Source organism: Arvicola amphibius, chromosome 2 (assembly GCF_903992535.2).
Source record: "Arvicola amphibius chromosome 2, mArvAmp1.2, whole genome shotgun sequence".
In the NCBI taxonomy this organism is placed as follows: domain Eukaryota; kingdom Metazoa; phylum Chordata; class Mammalia; order Rodentia; family Cricetidae; genus Arvicola; species Arvicola amphibius.
This window is the reverse complement of record NC_052048.2, coordinates 24,098,138-24,121,857: the sequence shown is the minus strand read 5'-3', so window position 1 is coordinate 24,121,857 and position 23,720 is coordinate 24,098,138. Positions and strand designations below refer to the sequence as shown.

Sequence of the window (23,720 nt, the reverse complement as noted above, 5' to 3'; positions counted from 1 at the left end):
CTACGGCTGGTCTGTCTCAGAAGGTAAAGGGCAAGAGGCCACCTCAGAGGAGAAGCGTTTTGAATTTTGCTTATTATTGCTGCTGTCTGGCTCTGAGACTTCAGAGAACTGGGTTCTTGTTTTGGAGGGTCACTTTCTTCATCTGAAAAATGAAGAAGGAGCCAGCCTCCCCCTTCTTACGGGAGGTTTCATGAACGTGTGTCAAGGCACCTGTCCAACGGTTTAGCTAGCAGGTGGAACCCTGGTCCACAGGCTCTTGTTTTAAGGATGAGGTGAGGCGGACCCTCTTCTTTGTCTGGTAAACCCCTTGTTCTTCAAGATCCATCTGCTATGCCAAGGCATAATTTGAAATGTGTCCCTCCTCCTGCCTCCCCCAGGGTCCACCAGCCCTTGCTTCTTATCTCTGCCCCCAGAGCCTTTATCTCACCGAGTTTCCACTGCTTGTACTGCAGACCCAGCTCTTCCCATGAGCTTCTGTGGGCACTCTGGTCTGTGTCTGCAGGTCTGCGGCACAGAGAACACTTATATCTGTTGCTGCCGGAGAGAGGGCTGCCTTCCACAGGGCTCAAGCTTGGCTATCACTGGTTATCACCAGCAAACTGTGCAGAGCCTGGACCATGTGAAAGGCTCTCCTACGGCTCCTCCCACCCCCTATTTTGGGGTCTGAGCATCTGAGGCTTCCAAACCTGTCTGCTTACTACCTGCTGCTTGCATCTCTCTCTGATTGCTGGGTTAGGTGGAGAGGGAGGTTTTGGAGAAAAACACATCCCTGGTGAAGTAGCCTCTTCTTCCTTCTAGGACAGTGTGCCCACCCTTCTTGCCCTGGATACCAGCATGGGCACAGCTCCTGCTCTCTCCCAGTGTCTGCCATCCCTGCCTGTCCCTGGGCTCTTAGTCTGTGCCCACAGAGCTCGGCCTGGCCCCCACGCCCACATTACCTCTGGTGCCCACATTCCTGCAACCCTGTGACCACAACAGGGGACATTACACATTCCTGACCTAGCAGCCAATGGTGTCAAAAAGAACAGAATGTCCTAGGATCTGGCCCAGCCCCCTGCTTCACCTGGGCCCCTCCCAGGCCTGGACAGGGCCAGGTAGGTGGGGTGAAGAGTTCAGAGGGAAGAGGATGGGAAGAATACCATGGGACCAGCCGGTACTCCTAGTTTTGGGGGACCCCTTCTCCTTTTCCTCTGGGATCCTGGCTGTGAGGCTGACCTGGGATGACCTTGAGAGACCCAAATCAGAAGAGAGCTTAGTTTCTTGAAGTCCACTTAAGTTTCTTTCCCCTGGCTCTCTTGCCTGACAGGAGAGTCCCTTTGGCTCCCTCCTTTTCCTCCTCCTCCATCCTCCCTGAGCTCTTTGCCCAGTCCTCCTGTCTGTCTCCTCTTTCCACCTTCCTTGTTCTGGTGTCCCCACCTATACACCGTCATCCTCCTTCCGCTTTTGCCTTCCTGGCTTTTGTGTGTAGAATTCTTCCTCCCCTGTCAGGTTCTCTAAACCTCACCAGTCTCTGTCCCTGGTCTCCTTGCCAGTCAGTTCCCCCATCAATCACTGACCAAAACTCTTCAGCAGGTCTCCGATTCACCTGTACCCAAGAGCCCTCCCCCTGGGAGAGCTCCCAGGTCAGACTCCTCCTCTGACCCTCCCCCTGCCAAGCTCACCTTTAATTGAGATGCTAATGAGGCTTCTGCGGCTCCCATCCCAGGCTGACAGGCGGGCGGGCTCCAGGGCCAGGCACTGCACCTGTCAGGTGAGAGGGTGGAGAGGCTCGGCTGCCAGATTCAACTGGAAAGGAACCAGTCACTGCCCAGCCACACCTGGGAGCTGGGATCCGGAGGCAGCTCAGGCCTCCTGCAGCCCTGCGGTTCCCGAGGCAGTGGAGGAGGTAGCAGGAGGCTGGAGGCCAGGGCTTGAGAAGAGGGCCCAGGAGGAGATAGGGAAGGCAGGGAAGGAAGTGAGGCAGGCTCAGAGAACCTGGCACAGAGAGGGAGACCCAAAGAGAAGCAGGAGGCAGCTGGGCCAAGAGGGCGTGAGAGCTGGAGCCAGTCACACAGTCAGGGAGGAAACAGGCAAGAAGGAGAGGCTGCTAAGCCAGGCATTGTGCCTGCTGTGGAGACCCAGGAGGCGCTAGCGGGCAAGCGAAGGTGGCTGAGAGGCTCTGTGGCCACTCCAGACAAGCTCAGTGCTGCCTGGTTGGCCCCAACTCCAGAAGGTCAGCTGGCTCCTGGAAAGGTGGAGGAGGGTGGGAGGACTGGGGGAGAGTGGCCTCAGCGTTGGGATGCGGGCACGGTCAGGGGCCGCCCCGTTCTACCTTCATGCTAATGATGCTGGAGCGCACCAGAGCCCCGAGCTCAACCTTGACCTAGACCCTCACCTCCCCAACTCACCTAAGGGCTCCATGGAGGGCGACAAGTGCAAGGGGCAAGACCCTTGTCCTCTCCAGTCCATGCAAGAGCTGGGGAAGGGAGACAAGCGGGAAGAGCAGGGGCTGGGCCCCGAACCCTCAGCGCCCCCACAGCCCAGCGAGGAGGAGGAGGCGCTGATCGAGTTCCACCGCTCCTACCGAGAGCTCTTCCAGTTCTTCTGCAACAACACTACCATCCACGGCGCCATCCGCCTGGTATGCTCCAAGCACAACCGCATGAAGACGGCCTTCTGGGCAGTGCTGTGGCTCTGCACCTTCGGCGTCATGTACTGGCAGTTCGCCTTGCTGTTCGAAGAGTACTTCAGCTACCCCGTAAGCCTCAACATCAACCTCAATTCAGACAAGCTGGTCTTCCCTGCCGTCACCGTCTGCACCCTTAATCCCTACAGGTCAGTCAGCCCTGTGCTGTCTTCGGAGCGCCATGGGTTTGTGTTGGGGTGGGGTGGGGGGCTCCGTGGTACAACACGTGCTTAGCATGACTAAGGCCCAGAGTTCCACCCTCAGCAGCACAAAAGCAAGCCAGTCCCACAATAAACAAGAGTGGTGATGGAGAAGAGAGACCAGCCAGCAGAGGTCCAGGTCTTGAAGGTTCTGTGGAGGTTGATAAGATCTTCGTGTAGAAGGAAGGTTTGCTGTACTGGGGAATGAGTAGGCAATGTGTAGGGTGAAGGGTAGGGGAGTGGGATGGGGAAGTCTGGTTGTCACATGTCCGCCAAGTCCCTGGCTGATGTATGCAGGTGAGCCACGTCCAGCTGCCTTAGCCTCCTGCCCAGGCCTCTGACCTTTAAGGGCTTTGGTGTGTTCTGAAGTTTTGGGTTTCATCGGCGCTCTTTCTCCGGGGTGGTTGGGTCTGGAAACTGGACTGTTAACCATGGGGAAGAGAGGCAGGCAGGGCTGGGCGCTTGTGCATACCATTTGAACTCATTGCCTTAAACCAGACGCGGTGCTGGGCACCCGGCGGGAGAGGCTTGGTGATAATCCAGCGACCTTTATGGAGGGCCAGGTGCTGCCCTAGCTACTGGAGACAGAAAGCTAAAGCAGGGTGGGGGAGGCAGGAGCGTAAACAAACGCTGAGCGCTCCGTGATTAGCGCTATAAAAACCGAGCCTGACTGCCTTCAAGGAGTGTGAGGTCTCTTACAAGTGTCTGAATGAGGGTGAACGGGTGTGAGCACACACGTCAGGAATGCAGGCAATTATGGAAGGCTGGGATTGGTCACACGCTGCGGGTGGAGGCTCCCTCAGGTAGCCTGTCAGGCCCAGAGTTGGGTCATGGATTAAGAAAGGCAGGGAAGTCCTGTCCTGGAGAGGCAAAACTGCCCCCATATAATGAACACAGTCGGAGTCACTAAGCTGAACACGACCTGTTGCTAGAAGTCCTCTACAGTCTCCTGTGTCATTCGCAAAGACGTGGGACGGGACCGGTATTATCCTCGTTTTACGTATAGGAAACTGAGGCCAGGAGAGACGACAAATCAACAGTCATCGATACTGACAGAGTCCTGATTCATCCTGTTAGTTTGGTCCCCAAACTCGGCCTTGTCTTATAATCAAGAGGTGGGACTTGGAATAAGCGAAGCTTCCCATCACTGTCTTCATTTAAAGACTTGGGTGTTCCCCCCCTTAGCCCCCTTTGTCCACTGGGCTTTCTGAGCTCTTTTCACCTTAGGCCGGGCAGGGTGGGGGACAGAACAGGCAGAAAGTACTGGCAGGGGAGGGGCCAGGGCCTGGAAGTTGGTTGTAGACACTCAGTAAATATTTGTGGGCACAAAGATGAGGAGATATGGAGAAGGCCGGAGTGAGCCTGTGGAGGTCTACATATTTTCTAAGATTCTGCTGGGTGCTTGGCCCTGGACAGGCCAGGAGAAAACCCCAGGGAGCGGACACACGCTGCCCCAGTCTGGGGAGCAGTTGTCCATACAGAAATTTCCTGCTTACTGAAAGGTGACTGCAGGGGAAGGAGGGAGAGAACACACAGAAGGAAGGGAGGGTCGAGGAGAAGACTCCCAAATACAGGAGGAAACTGAAGACCTACTATGTGCCCGATTCAGTGTTGGGTGATGTTTTAAACACTAGCTCATTAATTCCACAAAGTCTAGCGAGGTGGGCATTTTTATGTGTTTCCTTTGTTGTTTTCTTTTATTTTTTTTTAAAGACAAGATCTCAATACAGCCCAGGTTGGCCTTGAACTCCTGGGATATTAGGACGCTTGCTACCACACCTGTGTTGTTTCCAGTTTTCGGATGAAGATGAAATCTTTAGCTCCACAGCTGTGTAGCTGATAATGAGGAGAAATGGCAGTGATAATACTGTCAACACAGACTTACGTCCAGATGGTTTTCCAGATGGATCTAAACTGGAATGAAATATTAGTAAATAGGCCAGGTATGGTAGCTTACACCTTTGACCCCAACACTCTGGAGGCAGAGGAGGCAGATCTCTGTGAGCTACAGGCCAACCAGAGCTACATAGTGTTGTTAGCTGTCCCCAAAGACCCAGGCTGAAGGTATGTAGGTGATTTCTGCTCAGCTGCCCTGTCCACCTGCCCAGATGTCTGACCTTTAAGAAAAGAAATATTATTAAATGGCTTAATCCTCACAACAGATTTGGGAACTATATACCATTATTGCTTCCATGTTATAGATGAGGAAACAGAGTTTTATATTCAGACAGGAAGTAGTGAGACTGGGATGCAAAAGTAGCTCCCACCTAAGAGCTAGTGTCTCTCGGGCTAGCAGTCAAGTCCCAGCTCAAGTGTGACGTCAATGCTCCCTCTCACATGACAGCAAGACTTCCCAAGGTGGGGCTGCTGGTAGGATCCCAGAAGGAAGAGCAGCAGAAAGAAGGGGACTCCCAGCTAGGAGTGCAGGGGAGGGGAACCAGGGCCGGTGAGAGGGGCAGAGGCAGTAGACAGGGCTGCGGCAACCTTGTGCTGGCTGACCTGAGTGTGAATCATGGCTGTTGGCTGGGATGAGGGGATGATAGGAAGAAGAATCCAGTCACCAGAGAGAGCCTGGAGTGGAGCAGACATAGTAGGGTATCCACCTGCTGAGGGGCGCAGCTGAGCCGGCAGAGGATTTAAGAAGGTGGCCCTGGCTGCTGGGCTGTGCTGGCTCTCAATTCTAGTCTCTAGGAGAGTGCCAGTCACCTCCACATCCATGGGAGACAGAACCCACAAACATATGGCACTTGGGGCAGGATCTAAGGAAGAATTGATCCAGGCCTGGTGGCACAAGCCAGTGTGATTCTGTGATTGGGAAATAAAGACAGGAGAATCAGGAGTCCACGGTTCGGCCTGGTGCAACTTGAGTTTGAGGCTGGATCATGTGGGATCCTGTGCCAACAACAAAAGAAAACCAAGGAAGAACTTGAACAGCAAAGACCATGGCCTCTCTCTCCCGGAGAGAGCAGAGCAAGGGGCTTGACATCAAGAGTGGCCTAAGAGAGGGCCATTTCCTCAGAGAGCCACAGAAAGAGGTGGGGCTCTCAACTGCTAAGCCACCCTTGACCTGCACTCTTTTCAGTCTAGACGGCAGGCTTTACTCAAGTGTCTGGCGGGGAGAGGCCAGACTGAGGCCCGGGTTGGCCAATGCTCAGGCCCTTCTCTGTCTGGCGCTCTGGCATTGGGGCCGGAGTGGTTCAGGGCAAGAGCTCCTGCATAGGCAAAGGTGTGTGTGTGTGTGTGTGTGTGTGTGTGTGTGTGTGCGCCTGGGTGGGGGCTCAAGTGTCACCGTGCCAGTTCTCTCCTTTTTACCTGGGTTTATCTGGGTGGTTTGGCTTGCCAGCAAGCCGTCTCACTAGCCCCTGAATAAGAAGGGCTCCAAGAACCTAAAAGTAAAAAGAAGCTAAAAGCCAGCAGCTGTTGAGAGGAGTGAGAATCAGAATCTAGGTCTTTAGTATCTTTTGGTATTTTTGTTACAACCAAGAGGTCACATGGCAGGTGAGTGGCGGACATACTCCCCTGTGACGTCACTTATCTGTAATAATGAATACCCATGGTAATAAAATACCAACTGCAGCTGCATAGTCCCCACCAAGAGTGGTCCTTAGTCCTTTCCACTGGGAAGAGGGACTCTTTGCCACCTATGTGGGGCTTCTACTTCAATGACAAGGTGAACACTTCATTGTATTGCTGAGGAAAAAGTTTTATGAGTTGTTATTTTGGGAACTGACTATAAAAGATGCCTTAGGTCACTAGGGGTCAGACTCTATGTAGCCTGGGCCAGCTCATTAAAATGTGGAATTCTACATAGCATCACTCTGACAGCCTAAGGGAGACTGCAGTTAGGGTTCGTTATGATCAGCTCTTCCTAAAGAAATAATGGATCCTGTTGCCTGGAGGCAACAACAGTCCTGTTCTGAGGCCAGAAGAGCTCAGCATACCCATCTGGCTAAGCATGGTATTCACATTCACCACCCTGGCAGTCCTTACCCGCCACAGTTCGTGGCCACCTTTGGCTCTTAAATCCCCATCACTGGGACTGAATTCCATGTGTGATCAGAACCCACTCATGAGGGAGAAGGGCTACTTGTTGGACATCTACATGTGAATGTATTGGGGTATTAGCTGGGGCCATAGGGTCTGTGTGTGTGCCCCCTTAGCATTGTTCAGAGATACAAGCCAGGGCTGTAGAGTCTGTGTGTACACCCTTAGCATTGCTCAGAGATACAAGCCGGGCTGTAGGCTCTGCGTGTGTACACCCTTAGCATTGTTCAGAGATACAAGCCAGGCTGTAGGGTCTGTGTGTGTCCCCTTAGCATTGTTCAGAGCTGCTCAGGAGACCAGGGGCTGAGAAAGTGATTAAAGAAAGTCAAGACTTTCCTGGATGAAGCAGAAAGTTGGGTTCTAAGCACAGGGGTACATACCACCAAGGAAGGAGACAGGTTTGTCTCTTGTTCTCAGCTCTACAAGTGTTCCAGAATGCTGACTGGGAATGCTTTAGAGGTCCCTGGGTGGGTGTTTTGGAGCCTTTTAAATATATCAGAGATGGAGGAGTAGGCACAGATGGGAAAATAGGGTGTGTCGGTCCCCAGCCTCTTAGGAGTCTTATATCCTGCCAGCCTGTCCTTTTCAGAGAAGGAGAGTTGGGGGGAGGCTAACTTTAGAGAAAGTAGATGCTGATGGTCAATTTTGAACACTCCTTAGCCAGGAGTAGTGGGAAAAAAATCAGGGACTGTAGAGACCAACAAGCCTGGGTTTGAAGCTTAGCATCAGTATTTCCTAAATGAGTGACCCTAACATAGTTGCCTATGGGTGGGTCTCGGTTTCCTGAGTCGTGGAATGAAGATAGTAAGGTCTGGTAGAATTGGAGTAGGGGGTTCACCCACCTCCCACAGGTGAGTTGCCAGACAGACAGACAGACAGACAGACAGACAGGAGTGAAGACAATAAGCATGACCCAAGAAGGAGGTCAAGGCCACATGGGGTAGATCATCTCAAGAACATCCCATCAGAAGTGTCTTGGCTTCTTTGTCTAGCCCCTGGTCTCAGGACAAGACCTGAGTGCTTACTGTGTTTTGACTAGTGCCAATCCAAAGCTCGGAATCCTGTCACACAAATGTGTCGTGACAAGGCGTTAGGAAGGTGACATGTGAATGCTATGGAGAGGAGTGTCCTTGGGGAGGGAGTGATTCCTACAGGATCAAGGGTTGGGAGACCAGACTGCTGGGGTGTGTGTTCATAGGAACCCAGTCCAGAAGAGGCCAGAGGAAGCCGACTGATATGGGCTCAGCGGGGAAGAGTTTGGTGACAACAGAGAAGTGGTAACATGCTGATGAGGAAGAGGGAGATGAAGGTGGTGACCTGTGTTGCAGAAATAATCCCAGCAGATTTTTCCTGTAGGACACTTCCCTGGGCGTCAGGCTCCTGCTCGTCTTCCCAAGGTCTGGCCACCTTCACTTTGTGTCCCTGAGCATTCCCTCATTTCATCTCTCCAGAACTTTCTGTGTCCATTCTACAGATGGGCAGCCAAGGCTGGGAATCACAGAAGTCGGATTCCTTACCCAACATTATATAGCTGTGACACCAGTGTGCCCTTCCAGCAGGGGGCAGTGTGTGTGTGTGTGTGTGTGTGTGTGTGTGTGTACGGGCTCTAGTGGTCTTTATGGGACAGAATAGAGGACACTCACCACTGGGGCACGTTCTGACTCATGTCTTGGCCATTTTATCTTGGAAAAGGGCATCACGATGGTATTAGCCCAGGTCATCATACAGTATATGTAATGGTTGTGCGTGGCTCCTCAAAAGTGCTCACACGAGCTGGCACGGCCATTGTAAAATCATCAGTGCCATTATCAGTCTCTCAGAAGGCCTTGAACACACACCTTGGGTCTGAGCTCTGTTTTCTCCTGAGAAGGGACATGGGGCTGGGTACAAAAAGGGGGATGACTTGGGCCCAGCCAGCTGGACTTTCAGGATGAAAACAGAATCCAAAGGAGAGGACCGGGAGGTTTTGAACTGAACGGTGGTACATTAGGACCATGGACGAGCTTTTAAGTAGCCTTGGGCTGCAGGCGTGTCTCAGTAGTGGTGGGCAGAGGCAGTGCCCAGCATTTATGAGGTCCTGGGTTTGATCCTGGGTACCACAAAATAAACAAAACAAAACGGTATTTGTGTATGATCCCGCATCTCTGGCAGTAGTAGGTCATTTCACTACTACAGGAAGTTTGTTTCCTTTCCTTTCTTTTCTTTTCTTTTTTTTTTTAAAGATTTATTTATTTATACAACATTCTGCCTCCATGTATGCCCATGTGCCAGAAGAGGGCTCCAGATCTCATTACAGATGGTTGTGAGCCACCATGTGGTTGCTGGGAATTGAACTCTGGAAGAGCAGCCAGTGCTCTTAACCAATGAGCAATCTCTCCAGCCCCTTTCTTTTCTTTTTAGAGACACAGTTTCTCTTCTCACAGCCCTGGCTGTCCTGGCACTCGCTCTGTAGAGCAGGCTGGCCTCAAACTCAAAGATCCTCTTGCCTTTGCCTCCTTAGTGCTGGATTAAAGGAGTGTACTGCCACACTTGATTCTTGAATTTTTTTCTTTAAGTGACATTTAATAGTTAAGATAGTGAACATTTCCAGTCAATTCCTCTTTCACATATATTATATATGTTGTTTTTTGAGACAAGTTCTTACTATGTAGGCCTGGCTGACCTGGAAATCACTAAATACATCAAGTTGATCTAGAACTCAGAGATCTGCCTGCTGCTATCTTCCCAACGCTGGGATTAAAGATGTATGCCGCCATGCCTGGCATGTAAATATTTTTAAATTGTTACTATTACTATATTTTAAGTGTATAGGTGTTTTGCTTGAATGTTTGTCTTGGCACCATATGCACGCAGTGCCCATGGAGGCTAAAAGAGAATGGATAGCCTGGAACTGGAGTTAAAGATGGTTGTGAGCTTCCACGTGGATACTGAGAATTGGACCCAGGTCCTCCGGAAGAGCAGCCAGTGCTCTTACCCTCTTGAGACAGTTCTCCAGCCCCCTTTACAGTAAACATTAAACTCAGGTAGTGTAAATCCTCCAGCTTTTTTCTTTTCCACAGTTGTTTTGGCCACAGCAGGTTCTTTGCAAACAGGCATTGCTGTTGGATGTACCTGTAAGCTCAGCTGCTCCTGAGGCTAAGGCAGGAGGATTCCAAATTGGAGGTCAGCCTGAGCTGACTCTGCGTTTTCATAGACCTTCGAACCGCCTTCCACTTACTTTTAAAATGTTTGCTGAATTCAGGGTCTGGATTGTATGGAATCTAAAGATCAAGTTGGGAGACCCGGTGACATCTAGTGCATGACCAGCTGTCTGCTTCCTTATGTTTGGACTCTTGGTCTTTAGCAGGTTTCAGTGTGCTCTTCAGTGGAAGAAACCTAGCTTATCTTTTTTTTAAATCAGATTTACTCCTAATTTTATCATATTTATTCAAAATTCTATTTTTAAAATATGTTTTATTTATATGTACATGCGTATGTCTGTGTGTGCCACAGGTGTGAATGTGGTTGTGGGCCAGAAGAGGGAGTCAGATTTCCCTGTAACTCCAGTTACAGGGGTTGTGAGCGCTCGATTGTGGGTACTAAGAACTGAACTCAGGTTCTGGAAGCGCATGAGTATTCTTAATTGCAGAGCCAATCTCCAGCTCCATGCTGTTATTTTCATTTTCTATTTCTTTCTTGCTATTTAGAAATATGATCAATATTTGTGTATTGATTTTGCATCCCACAGCCTGGTTTAATTTACCATCTGTGTTTTGTTTTGTAGACTGTAATTCTAAGGCCAGCTATGTGGATATCCACCATGCAGATAATAAGATGGCCAGTATTGGGAATGAGGAATGTAGGGATTTATATGGGACAGTGTTTGGGTCCCTTCCAAATCTCATTAAAGCGAAGCCTCTGGAGAAGGGAAGGGTGGGTACTACATCTGGTATTTTTACAGCAGTTCAGGGAGATTCTGAAAGTGCATTTGCTGAGAAGTCTGGATTTGAAGACACAGTTGACAGGCACTTCAAAAGGGATGGGGCAGGATGACCTGAGCTGCCAGGCCAAGGGAGGGAAGAGCTCCTCCCCCCATCCCGGGCAAACAGGCAGCAACAGACAAAGTCCTGGCCTAGGCTTCCACTGCGAACACATCTGTTTATACACCTACTCCCAGACAGTTCTGGAGCCATCAGAGCAATCACTGATCCCCTCCGTTTATGGAGAAAACCATGGCCCCGCAGCGGGCCACCCCTAGACCGACCTCCTCCCCGTTGGCCATTCCAGATACACTGAAATTAAAGAGGAGCTGGAAGAACTGGACCGCATCACGGAACAGACGCTCTTTGACCTATACAAATACAACTACTCCTACACTGTCAAGGCTGGGGCCCGCCGTCGCAGCACCCGCAACCTCAGGAGTGCTCTTCCGTACCCCTTGCAGCGACTATACGCACCGCCTCCGCCCAACCCAGCCCGCTCCGCACGCAGCTCGTCTTCCAGTGTGCGAGACAACAACCCCCAAGTGGACAGGAAGGACTGGAAGATCGGCTTCCAACTGGTAAGCCCCGCCCCCGGCCCAGGGCCCGCCCACGCGCTCACCCGGTTCAATGGCCCCGCCCACTCTGTCAGACCGAGAGTAACAAACACAAATGGATGGATGGATGGATGGATGGATGGATGGATGGATGGATGGATAGACAGACAGAAGCAAAAAAAGAGAACGCTACAGCCACCTGTGCCGCTTTGCTGGCAGCTTATGTGGCAAGGGATAAGTGGCGGGAAGTAAAGTCTGTTGCAGAAAATATACATTGCTAAATTCTAGTCCTTATTGATGGGATTCATTTGAGACCCTCTGGTGACAGAATGGAGAACTGAGGTTCTTCAAGCCTGTAACAGAGGGCAAGTAAATTAGACACTTAGTAAAATGAGATACCTGTGTGTGTGTGTGTGTGTGTGTGTGTGTGGTGTGTGTGTGTGTGGTGTGAGCACGCGCGTGTGCGCGTGCGTTCGTGCACACATAACCCAGGTCCTTGCCTGTATTTAGCAAGGGCTCTTCCCCTGAGCTACATCCCCAGTCCCTAAACTTGTAGACTAAAGGAGGAAATGGGAGAGGGTCAGCTAGTGAGGGAGAAGGGGAGGCCCTGGAGAGATGGGCTGGACCACCACCATACAGGAGTTCTAGGCCATCTCTATTGTGGAAACAAACCTTTTGATTCCCGAGTTTTCATACCAGTAAGGGGAGAATTCTTGCTTCTCTTCCTGCCTGGTTGTGTAAAGAAGCTGCAGTGAGGAGACACTGCCTACCACTGCCTGGGTCCTGTGTTCCTCTGGTCAACTCTCCTAGGTGCGACTGTGTTTCTCCCCTTCTGTTCTACCGACACCCTGTTCCCTAGACCTGCTCATCAGCCCTCGGGACACCTCACCTCTCAATCTTTGACCTTGGTGGCTCCCTGATGGGCACTGACATTCCGATCTCTGTGTGCAGTGCAACCAGAACAAATCAGACTGCTTCTACCAGACATACTCATCCGGGGTGGATGCAGTGAGGGAGTGGTACCGCTTCCATTACATCAACATTCTCTCCAGACTGCCCGACACCTTGCCATCCCTAGAGGAAGAAGCCTTGGGCAACTTCATCTTCACTTGCCGCTTCAACCAGGCCCCCTGCGACCAGGCGTGAGTAAACCCTGGTGGCTCAGTTCTTCCTGGGTCCTCCTGAGGGCTCAGGAAATGCTCGTTGGCTAGGTGAGGGAAGACAAGAGATGGGTACTGCAGAAGCCCTAGCCAGAGGCCCGAGTCTATGCCCAGCAGGTCCCCTGTAGACAGCAGTGTGCTGAGATCTCACCCAGGTCCCCTCTGTGCTTCCGTCTCACGGCCTGGTGACTCTCTGATTTCACACCATTCTTCTGAACCTTTTCTTTGTAAAGTGGAAACAAATCAAAACACAAGAAAGGAGGTTTATTCAATAAATGTTTCTGTGTGGCCACGTGCCAGACTCTGTTGTAGGCACGTGGGTTACAGTACAGAAAAAGAAATATACATGTATATACATACATATACACATACATACATACACACATACATACAGTCCTTGCCCTCTTGGCATTTTTACTCAAGTGATGTGAAGACAATGACGCTAATACCTATTTTAAGAGTGGCATCCAGTGCGTGAGATGGCAGATGTGAGGGCCCTTTATACGCTCCAGGGCATGCTGGGGTCAGCCCTCTTGCACCTAAACAGAAGAAGTGACATGCCCAGAGGCATAGGCTGTCCTAAGGATTTCCACATCCCACCAGGGATTTCTGTTAGGACCCCTGTCAGAGTGTCCTTCCAAAGAGGTCACAGTCAGTTATTCCAGCTCTCTGAGAGCTGGCAGGAGGTGGATGTAAGGGGGCTTCTTTCTGTCGCCTCTGGCCTCCAACTCCTGCTTCACCTCTGTTCCAGGCCATCTCCTGCGTGGCTGAGGAAGGGCTGAAGCAATACTCTGCAGGGGGCCCTTCCCTCCCGTGTCACCAGGGAGGCAGCAGGGCCAGGTGTCACCTGCCCCATGTGTTCACATGCGTTCGTACCTGTCTGTACTTTCTGTTTGTCTAAGGATGAAAGCCAGCAGCTGGGGAGTGAGGCAGCTAAGCCTGGGCCAGTCTCACCAGTCACCAAGCCTCCCTGGCGCCTTCCACCTGGAGTTTTTGTCCCTGTCCTCTGCCTTTGTCCACTCCAAGCTCTTGCCTCCCTTCTCAGCGAGCCCACAGTTCATCTTTGTCTTGGCACACAGGTTCCTTCCTCAGCTTAGAGCCCTATCCTTTCTCAGCAGGATTGTTAAAACAACCCTGCAAGCTGTCTGACCTTCTGCCTCCACATCCTCCTCCCTTCGTTCTTCCCAGGAAGTCTTTGTCCATTTCTCTTGCTGGAACAGAATACTACAGACTGAGTGATTTGTGAAGAAAGACATCCGTCCATTTCTTATAGTACTAGAGGGTGGGAAGTCCAAGAGCCTGGTGCCGGACCCTGACTGGGGCTCCCACAGCAGGACAGAGCTAAAGAGGAAGGGAAAGTGAGCATGTGAAAGAGAAAGCAGGAAGGGACCTGACTAAATACTAGCCCAGTCTTACAATAGCTAACCCTCCCTTGAACTCGTGGTAATGCTACCGATCCATTCATGATGATTCACCCCGTGACCCTATCTCTTCCTATTGGATCCCATCTCCAACACACTGGGAAGTCATTTCCCAAAACAAGAATGGAGACGCACCTTTGAATCATAGCAGGGAGCTTGACTTTGTTATATTAACTATTACAGTCAGTCCTGTTCAGAGTCCTCTGAAGAAGGGGCTGGAGAGATGGCTCAGTTAAGAGCACTGGCTGCTTTTGCAGAGGACCTGGGCTCTGTTCCTAGCACCCACATCCAGCTCACAGCTGTCCTTAACTCCAGTTCCATGGGATTCGACACCCTCTTCTGGTCTTTACAGATACCGGGCATGCATATGGTACACAGATATACTACAAGTAAGCAAAACATTCATATACATACCATCAATACAATACTACCCTCTGCGGTTCCTTGTGGCCTTGCGAGTCTAACTGAACTTCCTTAGCATGGCCTTCTGAACCCTTCTCTTCTCCTTCTTCCTCTCTTTTGTTTTCCTTTTTTATTCTGGTTTTGTTGTTGTTGTTGTTGTTCTGAAGATTGAACCCAGGGCCCTCACAACATACAAACATTCTGTATCACTGAGCTACATCCTCAGACATAATCTTTTCCTTCATGATGTGTAGTAAGAGTCTTTCTTTTCATACATACAGTTTAGTGGTTTTAAAATATCTTCAGAGTTGTGCAAACATTACCACTATCTAATTTTAGAGCATTTTCCCCGCCCACCACCAAGAAACCCATTTACCCGCTAGCATTTCCCCATTCCATCTAATTCAAGCCCTGGGAGCCACTAATCTGCTCCTTGTCTCCATGGGCTGCTCTTTGTGGGGATTTCATACAAGGGACAGGGGTGTAGTTCAGTGGTAGATTTATTGCCTAGCATGTATTAGGTACATATGTGTGTGTGTGTGTGTGTGTGTGTGTGTGTGTATATATATATATATATATATATATATATATATCATGTATCAGAACTCATGTATGAGCAAATAATGCCGTGTTGTATAGTCATAGCACAACATAGGGACATGTCTGCTCTTTGGCCCTTATGAATGACACTGATGTGCATGTGCCTGAGTGAGGTTGCATACTGATAGTGTTTTAGTTTCCTCTGGATGCACGTAGGAGTGGCATCCTGGGCCACACCACTGCTTCACCCTTGTGTGCAGGGACACACTTCTTTATCAGCGATCCTGAGGGATCTAGAGACTCCACGCCTGCCACCTGTTATTGTCTATCTTAAAAAAACAAACAACAACAAATTGCCTTTAGTTATTTGTATATGTGCATGTGTGTGGGCAGAGGACAGTTTTAGGGAGTTGGTTTTCTCAACCTTAGGGCGACAAGCTTGGCAGCAAGCACCTTTGCCCCCTGAGCCATCTGGCCAGCCCTTGTTTCTCTTTTTTACTTTAGGTAATTTGATGAACCTCTGGCACCTTAATGGGAAGCTAATACTGACTAAAGTCTTAAAGTATTAAGACTTTAACTTGGCCCTCAGTGCCCTTTTTTTGAGACTTTTTTTCTTTTCTTTCTTTCTTTTCTTTTGGACAAGGTCTCAGTCTTCTCCCAGGCTGATCTGGAGCTCACTTTGCAGCTTGTAGCCCCAGTGAGCCTCATGCTAACACTGGGTTAACGAGTGTATTGCCACACCTGGATGGGGCTTTGTTCTTTAAATTTTGTTTATTGCATTTGTGTATGTAAGAAAGAGACTGTCCGTGGGAAATGTGGCTAGCTCAGGGCCACATGACCAAAGCCACACTTACCTCTGGTCAGTGTCCTCTCTTACTTCTCTACTGGTCACAGGCCAGAGCCTCATTTTCCTCTTACCCTGTTCCCACTGCTATTTCCAGACAGCAGGACGTAGAACACAGGTCCGCTCTCCCCACATAGCTCTTGGAACCTGTAATTTGCTGTCAATCTGTATTTCTACTGTGGCAGCAGGGCCTGTGTGATTTTCTTCTTGTTTCCCAGGCCTGTTTTGACCGTCTTTGGACCTAGTAATCTGAGATATGCAGGTGCACTGAAGCCTCTGGAAAACACGGCTTCCTTTCCTCCCTGTGTTCCGAATGACTTCCCCTCTGCTCCGTGCTCACTGTGGGCTTCACCCCCTCCTCTAAAGCTGTTTTCCTCCATCTCTCCATTTCCCTCATAAACACACTCAGTAACTACGTATTAGTGAACTCCCGTGTTGTCTGCATGCCAGCAACCATGTATCTGACCCCAGAATAAGACAAAAATGAAGAGGTGTGGCTCCTGCCCTCAAGGATGCTACGACCTGAATGGAGAACCAAGATTTAGATGCTGAGATGTTAGGAGCACTGCAGATGTCTTAATATAACAAGGAGGACACAGGAACCAAGCAGTACGATCAGAGGAGGAGAAGCTGTGCTCTCAAAGAGATGCCCAGGCCCATCATCACTGTGCAGCCTTGGGATCCCCATCAGCCTTAGGAGGGAATTGGGGGTTCTCTCCATGTAGCAGGTAGAACCAGTGGATCTAATGGGGCGTCATGGGCGGATCTTAAACACAAAGCTTAGGAGACTTTTGTTTGGCTTTTTAGAAAAAGATAAAATAAGATCTATAATACACAAGATCACTTATGTAAGTTCCGGGTCAGCCATTCCTGTCGGTGTGGCCTGTCTTGTGTGATATATTTGAGGCTGTTGGCCAGAGTGACCGAGGGAGCATGGCCGACCTTCCAGTGTTGTGTGGACACACAGCAGGTGACAAGAAATAGATGTTCCTGAAAGTCTGGGGGCAGAGGGATGATTTCTTCTCCCTCGCCTCATGCTCCGCTCACCCACTGTACTCCCCCCTCTGATCCTGTCATCCTTGCTCTCTTACCCATCAGGAATTACTCTCGCTTCCACCACCCCATGTACGGGAATTGCTACACTTTCAACAACAAGAACAACTCCGATCTCTGGATGTCCTCCATGCCTGGAGTCAACAATGGTGAGCAGCTCCTGTCCCCACTTTGCCCTTCCGGCCAACCTGTCCCACTCATGTTTACTCACCCTGGGCTTATGATCTAGAGATGCTGGGTACCTTCTGGGTCCCCCACTTGATATGCCCCTCACTATTCTGGAAGGGTCTGCCTGTCCTTTCTCCCAAAGGACAAAGCCGCTACCCCCTCCCCGCCCCATAGCCCATTCTAGGCAAGGAAGGAATTCTGTGCTTTAAGCCTGGCCCAGGATCCAGCTCTGGGTTACCAAGTCTACCTGAGGGGCTTACAGGCCTTGTTCTACCAGGAGGTATAGGGGCTCTGCAAGGGTGAGAGGGTGGGTCTCCATCCCCAACTCTTCTTCTGCTGCATCCTCAGGTCTGTCTCTGACACTGCGCACAGAACAGAATGACTTCATCCCCCTGCTGTCCACAGTGACAGGGGCCAGGGTGATGGTGCACGGGCAGGATGAGCCTGCCTTTATGGATGATGGTGGCTTCAATGTGCGGCCTGGTGTGGAGACCTCCATCAGCATGAGGAAGGCAAGGGGGCTCTGACTGGGAACCTGGGAGGAGGGCCCCACTGGCGGGAGGAAGATGGGAAATGAGAGGTGGACTTGGTAGCCAGGAGACTGAAGGGAGGTCACATGAGTAGTTTCTACAATGTGGAGGTCTTCAGGAGCAGAACTGGATGGAGGGACTAGCCAAGCGGGCCTGGGAAACAAGGCTTGAGGAGACCTCCATTGCTAAGGAGGCTTCAAGACATCCTTAGGATTCCAGAGGATGCTCTGGACCATGCACAGGCTTGAAAGTAGCACTAGGAGGGGTGTTTGGGGGTGCCGGGGCATGCTTTGAGATGGGGAGGCTGATGGGTTGCTGGCAGGGTGTGAGTAGTTGAGATTGAAGGAAGACTGAAAAGCCAGGGCTGTGCCCCCTCACCGGTGATCTCTTGACATCCACGGGTCCACAGGAAGCCCTGGACAGCCTTGGAGGTAACTATGGTGACTGTACTGAGAATGGCAGCGATGTCCCTGTCAAGAACCTTTACCCTTCCAAGTACACACAGCAGGTACGCAGAGCCTGCTGCAGCCATTCGAGGCTGTACAGTGGTCAGCGGGGTGGAGGGATGGATGGGACAATGGGTTGGGAGTAGCAGAAAGGGCCATGGTGGAGCAGTGGTTAAAAGGGCTCAGCCTTCCTGCACTTGGGGCTCACTGAGGGTGAAGTTGGGCCAGGCCTGAAGCCTCTTGCCCCTCCCCTCCCTTCCAGGTCTGCATCCACTCCTGCTTCCAGGAGAACATGATCAAGGAGTGCGGCTGTGCCTACATCTTCTACCCTAAGCCCAAGCATGTAGAGTACTGTGACTACCGGAAGCAGAGCTCCTGGGGTGAGCCGGGGAGCCCCTGCCCTGTCCACTGCTCACCTCCACCTCCCTATGTGCCTGGCTCCCAGAGCCCTTGTCCAGGATGGCTCCCTCCCACCTGCCCTCGTCTCCAGCTCCAGGTTGCTTTTCTGCCCTGAGTCTCTGCCTGTTTTCCATCTCCTTCCTTCCTGCCCTGGGCTTTTGTGCCTGTGTGAAGGGATTGTCCTTTTTTAAAAATAAGCTGCAGAAGAAGGAAGGAAGTGTGTGTGCCTAATGAGCTCTCCTGCAGCCACTTTGGTGTGCCTACTCATTCTTGGGATGCTCAACAGAGGTGGGGGGTGGGGTGGGGTTAGGTCGAGCACCCAACAACTCCCTGGGGCCCAGGAAGAAATGATTAGGAGTCCTGTGTTTCCATCTCTTCTCTTCGTGCTTTAGAAACTGTGTTCCATCCTTTCAGCATTCCAGTGATGCAGTTTGTGAGTTTTTTAAATTAACCTTCCTTTCTTTTTTCTTCCCTCTCTCCCTCTCTCCCTCCCTCCCTCCTTCCTTTCTTCCTTTCCTCTTTCCTTGTTTCTTCCTCCCTGCACACCTGTGTGTATGGGGGGGGGGGCGGTGCTCACAGATTCAACTCTGGGCAGGCACCGGGCCTTTGCCCACTGAGCCACCTCTCCCCCAGGCATGTAATTTATAAATCAAATGCACATTCCTTTGTTAGACAATGTTTTTACCTGGAGCAGGGCACAACCAAACAAGTTGGAGAGCCCTGGCATGTCCTGCTTATCCGGCCATTGTTTCGGACACACCCTTTTCCTTTCCACTACGGCAGAGCTATGCTAGAATGCTGGGAGAAAGATGCCCTACCAGGACACTGTGCATGGCAGGAGTTCCGCATGTTCCTGATCTGTGTTCTCTCATCTGCATAGACACTTGTCCTTCAGACCCCTCTTCCCAGGGTCCATTCTAACCCCTCCTCCCAGGGGCCCCTCTAACCCCTCCTCCCAGGGGCCCCTCTAACCCCTCCTCCCAGGGGCCCCATTAACCCCTACTCGCAGGGACCCCTTAGCCCCTCCTCTCTGGGGCCCCTCTAACCCTTCCTCCCAGGGGCCCCTCTAACCATCATCCCAGCTTTCTGTATCCAGCTCTCTAGCAGGGTGAGGAAGGGAGGAAGTCGGCCACAGCCATTGCTGGAGGGGACAAGGCACTAGCAGCCGTGGACACGTGGAGGGCTCTCTGGAGTTGCTCCACCTCAGTCCTAGTCCCACCTGCCTGCTTTCTTGCCTTGGAGTGCTTCTGACAGGACTTTTCTTGTCACTTCTCTTGTTAGGGTAGTTTCCTGCTTCCTACCTGCTCTTGGCTCCTGCCCCTTGTCCCCAGATTTCTGCCCCCAGTCTCCTGACCCCTTGCCTCCTGCCCCCTTGCACCATCCCCTGCCCCTGCCTCTTGCCTCTTGCCCCTTGCCTCCTACCCCTTGCCCCTTGCTTCCAGACTCTCCTCCCCCTCATCTTGGAGGATCACAGATAATCAGAACTGGAGGAAATTCAGAGGCTACTTGGTATCAGCTTTTTACTCAGATGGGCAGGCAGAAGCCTGGAGAGCAGGGAGGACAAGAGCCCCAGATGAACAGGGCAGTGGACGGCCAACTTGGAAGGCCCTCTTCTATTTCCCTCCCTGCTTTCCAGCAATTCTTTACAAGTTCTTTGATTTGTTTTTGTTGAGACAGGGTTTCTATGTAGCCCTGGCTGTCTTAGAACAACTGGGTAGACCAGGCTGGCCTTGAACTCACACAGATCCACTTGCCTATGCCTGGGATTAAGTGCTAGGATTAAAGGCATATGCCACCCCCCACCAGCCTAAGTTTGTTTGTTTGTTTGTTTGTTTGTTTACTAAGATGGGGTCTTGATACATAGTTCAGCTGTCTTAGAACTCATTATATAGACCAGGCTGGCCTTGAACTCAGAGATCTGCCTGCCTCTCCCTTCTAATGCTGGGATTAAAAGTATGCTCCACCACTGTCTGTCTCAATAATTCTTTTAAGTTTTAAAATGCTTGGAGCTCCTCAATCCCATTGGAGGGCCCCTTGCCCCATTCTTCTCCTCTTTTTCATCTTGTTTTACTGAGGTAATTTGCGTCTTAGAGTTCAGTCACTCAAACTATAGGGTTTTAATTAAATATAGTTGCCGTTTTTGGTGCTGGGCTTTAATTCTGGTCCCATGATCACCACCAATTTTAGAATTCTTAAAATCATTCCAAAAGAAACTTTGTACCTATGAGTAGTCCCCCAAGTTTCCAAGCCCCCAATGCCGGCTGCTGGGAAGTCACTAGCCCAGGTGTTGAACATTTCATGTTGATGGAGTCACGAGCATATGACCTTTTCCCTGGTTTCTTTCACATAACATGCTTCCAGGGCCCAACCATGCTAACACGGGTTGTGACAGAGTAGTCTCCTGTTGGAGTTATAAAACTTTTGTTCGTTGAGACAGAATCTCATCCTGTAGCTCAGGCTGGCTTCAGCTTTACAGCAATCCTCCTGCCTGAGGCTCATGAGTGCCGGGATGACCGGTGTGGACCACTGTTCCCAGCTGGTTGTACATCTTGTTTATCCACATAGCCAGTCGATGGATATTCCGTTGTTTCTAATTTGGGGGCTTTGTGACTAATGCTGCTGTGAACATCTGTGTCCATGTCCTCGTGTGGGCTTACGTCCCAGTTCTCTCCTTCCTCACCTAGGAGAGCAGCTGGCTCATGTTAGTTGTTTAGCCTTTCTGAGGGACTGCCATACTTCTGGAGGTGGCTGCACCATCTCAGATTCCCAGCAGGAGTAAATGATGGGCCCAGTGGTCCTTGCTGGCAGTTTTGTTTAGAACAACTTTCCTAATGAGTGTAAAATTGTATCTCATTGTGGTTTAACCCCTTTATTATGCAATCGCTTTCCCCATTTTCTCTGACTTTAATTTTTGTGCCTTTTGAACACATATTTCTGTGGCTGTCCCCTGTCCCCAGCTTAGTTTTAATTTCTTAAACAGTTTAGTTGTGGTTGCCACTCCTGAGGTGCCATTGAAATGCTCTTGTTGTAAAGTGGGTGCCCAGACGGTGTGGAAGGCTCTGTGTGTGGAGAAGGGGGAAATGCCCTCAGAAAACAGGCCTGTCTCTGTACCCACAGGCTACTGCTACTATAAGCTGCAGGGTGCCTTCTCCTTGGACAGCCTGGGCTGTTTCTCCAAGTGTCGGAAGCCATGCAGGTAAGGGTCCTTCCCCAGTGTGGGCTGGGCAGCGATTGCCTGGCTGGGTAGGATGGAGGTAGCTAACAGAACCCCACTCCTCCACTGAGCCCTTTAATCTGTTCGCAGTGTGACCAATTACAAGCTCTCAGCTGGCTACTCACGATGGCCGTCCGTGAAGTCCCAGGTAAAGTGGGGAGAGGAGGGATGGATGTGCATGTGAACATAGTTGCACACATGTGCAAATGTGCATGTATAACATAGTGGACCTCTGAGAATTACACATGCTGTTATGTATGAGTGATGCTGTCCATCCCTGAAAACCTGAGGGGTACAGGGGTGACCTCCTTGCCACCGCCACCTCTATTTTTTTTCCAGGATTGGATCTTCCAGATGCTGTCCTTGCAGAACAATTACACGATCAACAACAAAAGGTCAGGCCTGCTCCGGAGCTCCTGGGCAGCAGGGGGTTCTGGGAAGAGGGCCTTTGGAATTAACCCTCCAGCATTTCTTCCCGCTCTCTCCCCTTTCCCAAAGAAATGGAGTTGCTAAACTCAACATCTACTTCAAGGAACTGAACTATAAAACGAATTCGGAGTCTCCCTCTGTCACGGTAGGACCTGCCTTAGTTAGGGAGTCTGGGTCTCCTGGAGATTTGGCAGGGTAGCTCTGAGGGAGGATGAGGGGTTGCCTTTGTGGGGTCAGAAGGGTTTGTGCCGCAGAGGTAGAAGATAAGGAAAAGGAAGTTGAGTCTAGGATAAGGTGAGATCCTCAGAGGAGGGATCTGGGGTATGAGGTCTGGTAGTGGGAGACACGCACATGTGACAGACAGCTGGGAAAAGGCTCCTGAGGTGCACCCCAGTTTCTGCAGGTCTCATGGCCATTTTTCTGTGGGGCATGATAAGCAGGAGCTGCCCCTGCTCTGTGAGGAGACCCATTTGGCCCCCCGAGTGCAAAGGGAGCTGGCTTGGTAAGGGTGCGGGTGTTTCTTTCTCTCGGCAGATGGTCAGCCTCCTGTCCAACCTGGGCAGCCAGTGGAGCCTGTGGTTCGGCTCCTCTGTGCTGTCTGTGGTGGAGATGGCGGAGCTCATCTTCGACCTCCTGGTCATCACAGTCCTCATGCTGCTGCACAGGTTTCGAAGCCGGTACTGGTCTCCAGGACGAGGGGCCCGGGGTGCCAGGGAAGTGGCCTCCACCCCAGCTTCCTCCTTCCCCTCCCGTTTCTGTCCCCACCCCACATCTCCACTGCCTTCTTTGCCCCAGCAGGGCACAACCCCTTCCCTGGCCCTGACGGCTCCACCGCCTGCATATGCCACCCTAGGCCCCCGTGCCCATCCGCTGGACTCCGCAGTGCCTGGCCCTTCTGCCTGCGCTCTGAGGGAGCCCTGAGAGAGCAGAATGCTTCTCTCACCCAGGCCAGTGCTCCTGGGCAAACTGAAGAATATCCCCTCTTCAGTGGTACCGTCCACAGCTGCCCAACTGTCTTTGGTGTGCCTGAGGGAGTGGGCTAAGTAAGGGGCCCAGGAAGCTGTCCAGAGAAGGGTGGCTAATGAGCTGCTCTGAGCTGCCGGGCTCCTTTTTCTGAACACTGCTTTCCGCACAAGCTCAGACAAGTCTCCTTTTCCCTTGGATCAGCCAAGCCAGACTTGGAGCTTTGACAAGGAACTTTCCTGGGAAACGACCAAGGAACAAATATAAACAAGGCGCAGAAAAGCAGCCGCAGGTTTCCTACCCCATGACCAGAGATTGGCCTGGCCTCACCGCCTTCAGAGACACAGATGTCTGCTCCCCCTCTTGAACTTGGGTGGGGAACCCCACCCAAAAGCCCCCTTTGTTAGTTCTTTGGCAATTCCCCTTTTTCGACTCCCAACTGGGGGCTAGAGTAAGACTGGTATAGTAAAGGTTTGACCATTCCTCTTCATTTCCAAGACTCTTGTCTCATTTGATACACCGTACCCCAGGGTCTCTGCGCTGGGCCCTTCATACTTGTTTGTCTTAGTTATTTTCTCTCAGCCTTGAAGCTTCCGCTACCATCTCCGAGAGAACTTCTCTGCATCCCTTAGGCCCCTGTGCAAAGACACCATTACTTTTGTGACCTCTTACCCTATCCTGTCTCTGCCAGGATTACCCCCACTCCCCTTGCTCCATAGTGCTCTA

The 23,720-nt window shown here is 51.2% G+C and overlaps 1 protein-coding gene across 2 annotated transcripts; it reads left to right on the top strand.

Annotated features, from left to right (window-relative positions):
• The first annotated feature begins 1,696 nt into the window (after positions 1–1,696).
• On the top strand, positions 1,697–23,484 carry Scnn1a (sodium channel epithelial 1 subunit alpha). 2 transcript variants are annotated; one of them, XM_038319952.2, is made up of 13 exons: positions 1,698–2,212; positions 2,393–2,814; positions 11,176–11,449; positions 12,377–12,567; positions 16,891–16,994; positions 17,362–17,525; positions 17,953–18,051; positions 18,252–18,369; positions 21,506–21,584; positions 21,693–21,750; positions 21,942–21,997; positions 22,101–22,176; positions 22,566–23,484. In XM_038319952.2, the coding sequence occupies exons 2-13, from the start codon at positions 2,399–2,401 to the stop codon at positions 22,950–22,952; spliced, it is 2,022 nt and encodes a 673-aa protein (XP_038175880.1). In that variant the 5' UTR covers positions 1,698–2,212; positions 2,393–2,398; the 3' UTR covers positions 22,953–23,484. The 2 variants fall into 2 exon arrangements, with proteins under 2 accessions (XP_038175879.1, XP_038175880.1); XM_038319951.2 differs by having other exon boundaries at positions 1,697–2,814.
• Positions 23,485–23,720: the final 236 nt, after the last annotated feature.

Coding starts and splice junctions, on each gene's coding strand:
- Scnn1a (XM_038319951.2), top strand. CDS start 2,279: ATGCGGGCACGGTCAGGGGCCGCCCCGTTCTACCTTCATGCTAATGAT. Junction 11,450..12,376: donor GGAAGATCGGCTTCCAACTG/GTAAGCCCCGCC, acceptor CTCTGTGTGCAG/TGCAACCAGAACAAATCAGA. Junction 12,568..16,890: donor CAGGCCCCCTGCGACCAGGC/GTGAGTAAACCC, acceptor CTTACCCATCAG/GAATTACTCTCGCTTCCACC.